This window comes from Oryx dammah, unplaced genomic scaffold (genome assembly GCF_014754425.2).
Source record: "Oryx dammah isolate SB20612 unplaced genomic scaffold, SCBI_Odam_1.1 HiC_scaffold_11, whole genome shotgun sequence".
Classification (NCBI taxonomy): Eukaryota; Metazoa; Chordata; class Mammalia; order Artiodactyla; family Bovidae; genus Oryx; species Oryx dammah.
In genome coordinates, this window is record NW_024070195.1 from 19,053,134 (window position 1) to 19,063,587 (window position 10,454).

General features: G+C 39.2%; 1 protein-coding gene across 2 annotated transcripts; it reads right to left on the reverse strand.

The window, feature by feature from the left end:
- Window positions 1-224: 224 nt before the first annotated feature.
- Window positions 225-10,417, reverse strand: TDP2 (tyrosyl-DNA phosphodiesterase 2). Of its 2 annotated transcripts, XM_040249926.1 has the most exons (7): window positions 10,071-10,417; window positions 9,901-9,986; window positions 6,094-6,273; window positions 5,268-5,359; window positions 4,263-4,381; window positions 2,760-2,930; window positions 225-930 (listed from the first exon to the last, which is right to left on the reverse strand). In XM_040249926.1, exons 1-7 carry the CDS (start codon window positions 10,233-10,235, stop codon window positions 649-651), a joined length of 1,095 nt encoding a protein of 364 aa, XP_040105860.1. In that variant the 5' UTR covers window positions 10,236-10,417; the 3' UTR covers window positions 225-648. The 2 variants fall into 2 exon arrangements, with proteins under 2 accessions (XP_040105860.1, XP_040105861.1); XM_040249927.1 differs by lacking the exon at window positions 6,094-6,273 and having other exon boundaries at window positions 10,071-10,386.
- Between the last annotated feature and the right edge of the window lie 37 nt (window positions 10,418-10,454).

A 10,454-nucleotide genomic window follows, 5' to 3' on the forward strand; every position in this document is an offset into this window, starting at 1 on the left:
GCCCAATGCCTCTGGAAAACTGACTTTAATCATTATCAAGCCTAACTTTGCCTCTGTTCAGTGACATAACTACAAACTCAAGTTTTTTAAAGTTAAGGAATTTTAAATCATGAGTTCATTTCTAGCTTACCAATTAGGCACTGTTAACTGACAAAAAATCTGATGGACGATAACTATCAGATTATCTGGATTTATGAAATAGTATTAAAAGATCCAATCCCAAGGACTCTGTAACCTTTTTTTTTTTTTGAAGACTTACTTAAAATATAACTATTTTGGTACCTGATTTAAAAAATGAATCTAATATAAAGGCTAGTCCACAGACAAAATGTGGCCCTGCTTGAAATCCAGCCAGCAGCTGCGAGCACTATTAAAAGCTCTGGTGGCCACTGTGACCTTGCATTAACAGGCCTCGTGTTTTCAACACAGGTATGCTTTAGCCTAAATGAACATTAAGATTTAGTTCTGAAATCTGAGGACACAATCCACAAAATAAAATCACAGTAGTTTTTCCTTCTGTTACAATGATCCAGTTTATAATTCCTCCTTGTTAAACTACCTTTCCAGAACAAATAGAAATTATAATTGAAATTATAATCACAGAACAAAATCACTTCAAACATTTAAAACTAGTATTTGAAAAGCAGTTCACAATATTATATCTAAGTTGCACAGAAGACCCCAGTGATCACTGGGAAATCTACCACAGTCCAGTTTTTCCAGCCCAAGCAGGTCCAAACTTTGGGGAATAATGTGGCCACCTTCTGCTGCGGCTCTAAAAAATATTCTATCAAAACGAAGCTTACAAGTAGCAGCTATTCCAAGATTAGAGTTCATTTGTGTATCCCATGTATACTGGCAATGCTTAGGTTTGCCCAAAAACTCCCAGACATCCAAAATGTTGTTGGGTAAACCACCACATTTGGTAACCTGAAAAGAAAAAGAAAGAACTCTTTTCAGTCTTTTTTCCCTTAAATTAAAAAGGTCTTTACCATGACTGCATCTAAGTACAATTTTTCCAGTCAGAATGCCACAGATTATTTGTTGATGCACAAATGCAAAACTGGGTACAACTAGATATTTTATAAAAGTATTTTACTGCGTGATAATAAGTAGGCAATATAAAGATATCAAGAGAGCCAGAGAGGTCTGAAATTTGCCCTTTCTCTTAAATAGATCCCTAATTTTGGGTATCAGATAAAACCCAGAAGACTGACAACCCATGGCCTCAGTTATTGTTATTAGTAGTTTTTAAAAAATGAACATAAGTGTAGAGAAGGCAAAACTGTTACTCTAAGCTATTTAGACGTAACCTAAATTTAGACGTATACCATTTTATATGATCTAATAATGTCAAATATCTGCAGTTTTTTGAAATTTACTAATAACATTAACTTTTCCTCCCATTCACTCTAGGATTTAAAAGAAACTTTTATTGTGGTAAAGTATACATAAAATGTATGACATTAACACTACAGTTCTATGGCATAGGGTTCCAATTTCTCCACATTTCTGCCAACACTTGTTATTTTTAAAAAAAATAATAGTCATGCTAATGTCTGTGAAGTGGTATCTCATCTTGGTTTTGATTTGCATTTTTCTCATGACCAATGATATTAAACATCTTTTCAAGTACTTATTGGCCATTAGTATGTCTTCTTTGGAGAAATATCAATCTTTTGCCTTTTTAACTTTTTATTTTGTATTGGGATATGGCTGATTAACAATGTGATAGTTTCAGGTGATCAGAGACAGGATTCAGCCATACATATACATGTATCCATTTTCCCCAAAACTTGCCTCCCATCCAGGCTACCACATAACAGAGTAGAATTCCATGTGTATTTTACCCATTTTTTAATGAGGTTTTTTTTTTTTTTTTTTAACTGTAGGAGGTCTTTGTATATTTTGTATATCAATCACTCATCAGATATATGACTTGGAAATATTTTCTACCATTCCATGGATTGCCTTTCACTCCACTGATAATATCCTTTAATGCACAAAAGTTAATTTTGATTAAGTCTACCTTATCTATTTTTTCTTTTGTTCTCTGTGCTTTTGGTATCATATCTAAGAAATCATTGCCAAATCCAATGTCATGAAGGTTAAAAAAAAAAAAAAGGTTGAAAAAAGAAAATCTCAGTAGGAAGAGTTAGGGAAAACTAGGCTGGTCAAATCTTTGTTCTTCTCACCTTGCAACTAGAGAAACTGAAAATAAAGCGACCATTGCTAAACTCTTCTAATATTATTTTCTCTACACCCCTCTTTTTAATCAACATATATTGTTTTGCATTGTCCTTTTCATATGCAACATATATATATATATATATTTCACTAATAATGTAACAGCGTCTTCTGCCTCTGCTTTCCCTGTGCAAGGCAAGTAGTACAGTCTAAATAATTATTCACTGAACTGCATCTGCAAGGCCACTTACAAATAATGAACAAATGAAGGTCCTAGTTTTAATAGCTTTAGTCAAAAGAAACCTAGGGGGACTTCCCTGGTAGTCCAGTGGCTAAGACTCTGCACTTCCAATGCAGGAGGCCCCTAAGTGATCCCTGGTCAGGGAACTAGATCCCAAATGCCTCAACTAAGAGTTTGCATGCTGCAACTAAAGACCCCACATGCCACAACGAAGATTCAATGTAGCCATGAACAAAATTTAAAAAAAAAAACACCAAAAACACAAGAAAATCTAAATGAATTTCCACAGCAACAAACTGCCTATAAACACTGAACTGACTTCACCACTCACTTCTTGATCCCTGAGATTTGTATCTCCAGCAAATATAACTGTAGCTGATCCTGGAGCCTCTTGCATTTTCTCTAAAACCATTTTCAACTGATTCATTCGTTCCTTAGCATGCCCTCTGGTGCTTTCCAAATGAGAAGTCATAAGGCAAAGTTCATTTCCTGACACACTCACCTGCAACAAGATAAATAAATGATGAGAGCTGGGAAAAGGATCCACTGTTAACACTGAACTTTGTAAACAGAATCAGTAATTATTCAATTGATTGGTTACATAGTAACATTTATTAAAGTGAAACTGTAGCATCAGCAATGAGCTTATCTCTAAAAGGTCAAAGAAGACTCCGGAAGAATACTGAGCAAGTACCCACTAATACTTCAAGACCTAACCCCAATGTCCACTCCACTGTGAGCCCTTTCCCAATGTCCCGGGTCTCAGTGGCTCCCTCTTCTATCCTCCTACAGCACACTGTAGACTGTTCATAAGGTCCCACAGATTAAATTGCAGCCCCATTACCTCTCTCCTGCAAAGCTGTTGAATCATTTCAAAGCAAAGAAGGCTCTTTTGTTTTCTACTATAGTATCGAGAGCCTGGCACATAGCTAATTCCAAATAATGTCAGTTAAATGATGAATGAATGAATGAGAATCACATACCATTTGCAACGAAGATACCAACAATGTTAAGATCTGTCAATATTTCAACTAATTGCCTGCAGAGTCAAGTCCAAATTCTTTTATACTGAGCTTTCATGATCTCTTATAATCTGGATCCAACCTACTTTACTAGCCTCTCATCACACTACCCCTCCTCTTTGTACCCTCTACACTCAACTGAATAGAACGCTCATTTCGAGCTGTACATGCCCTCTTTCATATAAACATACCCTGCTATTTGCAATTTGCACAAGTTTGCTCATGGTGGTTCTGCCACCATGTTCTTAATGTCTATATTTTATGTTATTTTTCAGGGCCCAATTCAAATACAACTTCCATCGTGAAACCGTCACTAAACAATGTGGCTAAAAGTCATCTCTTCTTCCTCTAAGCTTTCAAGGCACATGATTACACCTCTCCTACAGCATTTATGCCTTTCCTTTATTTTAGTTACTATACATATAATCTCTCCCCTGCTAATATAGGAATTCTATGAAAGCAAGACCTATTTGGCTAATTTTTTAAAGACTCACAGAATGCAACACAGTACCAATTACAGTGCATTTAATTAAAAAAAACAAAAAACTAGAAAGCAAATGTGGAATGTTAGCAAACTCATATATTAAGAAAATAGCTAATGAATCAAGGATCTTAGTTTTACAAATTTGTCTATATTTGAAATGTGTCTAAAAAATTTAATTTATAAAGTTCTTTAAGACTATTTAAAAGAATCTGTGAGGAGTAAATATTTCTCTAAATACAATGTTTTATTTTTTTTAAAGACATCATCAGCGAGCTATGAAAAAATTAGTTCATTCTTCTTTTTAAGTCAATTTTAAAAAATTACTTACATGCACACACAAAAGGTTTCTCATCATTTGCGTATTTGGAAAAGGAATAATTTCTTGGCTTTTAAACTTCACTCTCGATTTCTTCAACATTATAGCTGTGAAATATCCTTCTTCATGACCTTCAAGTGTTTGTGGAAAAGAATGTACACTGAGAGGTCAGGGGTATTTGCAGTTTACCCCAAGTTCCCTACTAAAAATTCTATTTTAACAAACAGGTACAGAATTTAAATGGATCTACATCTTAAGAGTAAACTATTACTTCAGAATAGTTGAAGATGGCCTACCAAGTCCCGACATAATTGAAGTATGGAAGAAATACAAAAATGTAGCTGGAAATATGGAAGAAATACAAAAATAAAAATGAATTTACATAAATGCCCCTAACAGTTAACAGTGCTAATACCAAATATAAAAATTTGAAAAAATTTTGAAAGGCAAGAGTATAAGACAAATTGAGGCAACTTGAAAGGAAGTTACTTTTAACTCTGAAAGCACCAGAAAAATCATAGTAAGTGAATAAAAAATTTAGAAAGTAAAAACTTGCAAGAAGAAAAGAGAACAGAAGTGGAGGGGCAGTGAATAAAAGCTTCCAGGTTTTTCAGAGAGCAAAGCAGATGGAGAAGGGGTGACTGGTTTATCAGAATAGAGGGAAACCAGGAAAAGAAGAAAAGGGAGAGAAGGGAGGAAGGACTGGAGAGGGAGGGGCAGGGAGGAGAGCAGCAGACTCGGAAGACAGCAGCTGGGCAAGGCAGCAGGAGGAAAGGAGGAGGGAGACGGAGGGAGGAAAGGAGAAAGAGAAAAAGAATTTTCTAGAACTGAAGGTTATGAACCTCCAGATTGAAAGGTCCTATGATTTTTTCAATATCAGAGAGTGTGACTTCTTTTTCTCAAGCTTACTTTATTTGTGCTTTTTTTCCCCTATGTTCCAATTGTTTAACTTTATCTCTCTCCTTGACTTGTTTTTCAAAAAAAAAAAGACAAGTTAAATAACATAAAAATTGTTACCTGTAATAATCTGGTAACTACTTGCTTTCTTCTTTAGGTAGGCATAATATGGGGGAATAACTTCCTGTAGAAATATCACATCAGGGCTGTACCTAATTAAACACATCAATTCATGATAAGTACCAGGTATACCATTTCATTTGCAGCTACCTATTAGGAAAATACCACAGCATAAAAGAAACACAAAATTATAGTCCTCTAGGACACCTACTATTTGATGTTTACACTGATCTTTGATAACTATAAAATGAGAAAGATCTGTGTTACTTAACACATAATACTGTAAAGATCAAATTAAAACATATATATATATATGTGACAACTCTTTAAAGTCAGAAGAACTGGGATCACTGACTGTAGACACCCAGTAATATTAAGAGCTTCCAACTGTCTTATACTCTAATAGATGCCTGAAGTGTTGTCTCTTTCTGTCCTCTTGAAACAGTTACTATCCATGATGAAGAAAATGGAGTCCGAGCTCCAGAGAACTGAAATGGCTCTCAAGTGGTTCCACAGGGTCACAGAGCCAGTGTGTGGCAGATACGGATCACACTGGCAATTTTCTTTTCACAATAATAATTATATAACAAGTTTAGTAAGTAAAACAGTACCAGAAGGCTTCAAACAAAAGTTAGTGTTCCCTCTGAACCCCAACCCACAGTCCTGCTCCCAGAGGCAATCACTGCTGATTCTTTCTGATATTTCCTCTGAGAGCTGGACTCTGAAGTCAGGTCCAGTTGCAAAGCCCATAACCTTGATCTACTACCCTCCCTGTAGGCAGGTAAGACACATTATCACACTATCATGAAACAGATGTAATACTTACAAAGCTAAATAGGAACACACCCCTCGAGCCCTCTCTAGCAGATTGTTCATGTCCAATCCATCAATATTCCAGGTAATGAAAGAGAATACGCTGCCATCTTCTTGCTGAACACTTTTATCTTCAGATGCGCTGGTTTTAGAACTAATTGAATCATTTGTTTCTTCCTTGGTTAGGTCAACACTGGCAAGAGCAGAATGAAACACAACTCTGCAAATAATCTAGAAACTGATTAACTTAAAAATTATTTTTCAAATCTTTGTAGCCCTCATTTTACAGGTAAGTAAAATTCTCTTGCTGAAATTTTATTTATGTTATTTTAATTGCAATTCATGATCAATTTTGGATTTCACATTTATTCTTAGTCTTCCTCATTGCGAAGTTGGGCAGGGGGGTAAGTACATTTTAAGAGTCCTAAAACTATCTGCCTATGGAAGACCAAGAGTCTGATGACTACAGAAAACTAGATTCTATGTTATGCAAAAGTCTGCTCACTTAGAACCAACTTGATATCCCTCAATGATATAGGTCATTAAAATAACTTTATAGACTACAACCCCAAATTAGATTAAGTACGTAAGATTTCCACATTTATTTGGATTCATCTTAAATCATATTTGAAATATGGTTTCACTGTGCCAGATAAGGAATGGCTACAATTCTGTTATTCGCCTCACTGAGAGGTGAAATCCAATGAACACCCTTCTCTTTGAATCTGGGCTTCAGTGACTTACTTGATCAACAGAACACAGTGAAAAGGATATTGTGGGGTTTCTGAGGTTTGGCAATTAGAAGCCTTGCAGCTTTCACTCCAGTCTTTTGGAACCTGTGTCCAAGAATCTTGAGCTCTCACATGGGCAGTCTGACTGCCCTGTGACTGCCATGCTGGAGAGACCACATGTGTGGGTTCCAGTCCTCAGGCCTGCCTGACTCCACCTCTCCCATCAAGGCCTGGACATTTGAGTGGAGGGACAAACATTACTAAAAGGTGACTCCTAAACATTTATAAAATACACACAAATTTAAGAACTAGGGTTTTGTATTTATAATTTTAATATATTTAATGCCAGTATTTTAACTTCTTTTAGAAAATTGTTTTTTATTTTATGGCCTTGCCACGCAGCTGGCAGGATCTTAGCTCCCCAATTAAGGACTGAAACCCAGCAACAGCAGTGAAAGCTCCAAGTCTTAACCATTAGACCACCAGGGAACTCCCCCCCATTTTTTGTTTTAATCAAAATATGATTAACCAGTATTGGGGACGAATCCATATCAGGTGCCTCCTGATCTACTGCACTGAGGAGGACACCCTATCACTTCTGTGTCACACAGTATAATGTATATAAAACATTATACCAGTTTCAGGTACACAATATAATGATTCAATATTTGAATATACTGCAAAATACTCACCACTGTAACTATAAACTTTCTTTGGAAATAATTTCAGACTTTCAGAAAACAGTAAAAAGAATTCTACTCACCATTCATACAAATAAATGTTAACATTTTACTTATTTAACATTTACTTGCTTTACCTGTTATTCAGAAACAATTGCATAAGTATTTTGAATGCACTGATCCCCTGGAGAAGGAAATGGCAACCCACTCTCTATTCCTGCCTGGAGAAGCCCATGGACAGAGAAGCCCAGTGGGCTACAGTCCATGGGGTCAAAAAGAGTTGGATACGACTGAGTGCGCAAACACACACACCTAAAGATAAGGACATACATATATACACTAGTGCAATTGTAAGAAAAGCAACAAAGGAGGAAGAAAAAGGTTCTAGGCAGAGGTGATAAATATCTTTATAAGAGCTGAAAGGCAAGAAAAAAAGACCCACTGGAGAAAAGAAAAATTTGATATGTCTAGAATGTGAAGTCAAGTGGGCCTATGAACAAAGCTAGCTGAGGAGATGGAATTCCAGTTGACCTATTTCAAATCCTAAAAGATGGTGCTGTGAAAGTGCTGCACTCAATATGCCAGCAAATCTGGAAAACTCAGCAGTGACCACAGGACTGGAAAAGGTCAGTTTTCATCCCAATCCCAAAGAAGGGCAATGCCAAAGAATGCTCGAACTACCACACAATTGCACTCACCTCACACGCTAGTAAAGTAATGCTCAAAATTCTCCAAGCCAGGCTTCAACAGCACGTGAACCATGAACTTCCAGATGTTCAAGTTGGATTTAGAAAAGTCAGGGAATCAGAGATCAAACTGCCAACATCTGCTGGATCATAGAAAAAGCTAGAGAATTCCAGAAAAACATCTACTTCTGCTGTATTGACTACGCCAAAGCCTTTGACTGTGTGGATCACAACAAACTGGAAAATTCTTCAAGACATGGGAATACGAGACCACCTTACCTGTCTCCTGAGAAATCTGTATGCAGGTCAAAAAGCAACAGTTAGAACTGGACATAGAACAACAGACTGGTTCCAAATTGGGAAAGGAGCACGTCAAGGCTGTATATTGTCACCCTGCTTATTTAACTTATATGCAGAGTACATCATGAGAACGCTGGGCTGGATGAAGCACAAGCTGGAATCAAGATTGTCAGGAGAAATATCAATAACCTCATATGACACCACCCTTATGGCAGAAAGTGAAGAGGAACTGAAGAGCCTCTTGATGAAGGTGAAAGAGGAGAGCGAAAAAGCTGGCTTAAAACTTAACATTCAAAAAACTAAGACCATGGCATCCAGTCCCATCACTTCATGGCAAATAGATGGGGAAATAATGGAAACAGTGACAGACTTTATTTTCTTGGGCTCCAAAATCACAGCTCCAAAATTAAAAGACGCTTGCCCCTTGGAAGAAAAGCTATAACTAACCAAAACAGCATTAAAATGCAAAGACATTACTTTGCCGACAAAGGTCTGTCTAGTCAAAGCTATGGTTTTTCCAGTAGTCATGTATGGATGAGAGAGTTGGACCATAAAGTTAGTTGAGCGCCAAAGAACTGATGCTGTTGAACTGCAGTGTTGGAGAAGACTCTTAAGAGTCCTTTGGACTGCAAGGAGATCCAACCAGTTAATCCTAAAGGAAATCAGTGCTGAATATTCAGCTAAAGCTGAAACTCCAATACTTTGGCCACCTGATAAGAAGAAATGACTCACTGGAAAAGACTGACGCTGGGAAATATTGAAGGCAAGAGAAGAAGGGGACGACAGAGGATGAGACGGTTGGATGGCATCACTGACTGGACGGACATGAGTTTGAACAAGCTCCGGGAGATGGTGATGAACAGGGAAGCCTGGTGTGCTGCAGTCCATGGAGTCGCAAAGAGTTGGACACGACTGAGCGACTGAACTGACTGACTGACATGCCTGGAAGTTTTGTGGGGGTAGGAAAAGGAGACGAACCCAGGAAGACAGGCAGTGGTCAAACCGTGGGGAAACCTGTAAGGCATACGGACTTTAAGAGCAAAAACCATTATCCTGGCCGGCCAGCAGAGAGTAAACAAACAACAACAGGAAGCAAGGAGACTTCCAAGCTACCATTCTTCAGCAGAGGATTTTGTGTCTCATCCATTTCGAAACGCTCGCTTACGTATTCCCTACACCTGGAGTAAAATATTACATTTCTCATATTTCTCCCTAGGACTCCAAAGTACATCCGAAGTGACACAGCCTGGACTTCTCGGGAGAAGCGTGAGCCCAACTGCTGGGGCAGGTCTCATCTACACCAATCCTCCTTCTCCGGCTACTCAGACCCGCCGCCTAACTCGATGGCAGGTCCCGGATGCCCAACGCAACCTGGTACCCGACTGCCTCCGCCCGAACGGGTCCCCGGCCCGTCGTCACTCACCAGGACTTGGGCTCAGAGGGGTACTCGGGACGGCTTTCTGAAGCGCTCTCCTCCACGGCCGGCTCGAAGTAGGAGTTCAGCGCCCTCTGCAAAACAAAGACACAGGGATGGGACGTACGCCTGCATCACCAAAGTGAAGAGCTGGCAAGAGAGAAGCAGCGAAAGCTTACTTCCATCTCCCAGTCGTTCTCGGCCAGGTAGCACTGAGCAACAGCGGCGTCGCAACTCGCGACCGAAGCAAACTCCACACACAGGAGTTTCCGCTTCTTCACCTCGGGCTCCCCCTCCTCCAGCTCCGCCTCCGGCCCAGCCTCTGGACCGCTGTTCCGCTCCATCGGTTCCCCGCACCTTGAACCTGGCCCGGAGTTGGTGGGGTGGGTGGTGGAGGGGGAGGGGGCGGGGACGGTCAGACGCCAGACTCTGCACAGGCGCCCAGCGCCCGCAGTGCTAGCCCATCAACCACCACCCGCGGGGAATCACCCTCGCCTCTCAGAAGACGGCAGAGCGCCTGCGCAGCAAGAAAGACGGCAGCGCGCCTGCGCAGCAAGAAAGTC

Excerpts from the sequence above, each read along its gene's own strand:
- TDP2 (XM_040249926.1), bottom strand. The coding sequence starts at position 10,235 with ATGGAGCGGAACAGCGGTCCAGAGGCTGGGCCGGAGGCGGAGCTGGAG. Across the intron at positions 4,382-5,267 it reads TAGTTACCAGATTATTACAG|GTCATGAAGAAGGATATTTC; the intron begins GTAACAATTTTT and ends AAACACTTGAAG. Across the intron at positions 931-2,759 it reads CAAATCTCAGGGATCAAGAA|GTTACCAAATGTGGTGGTTT; the intron begins GTGAGTGGTGAA and ends TTTTCTTTTCAG.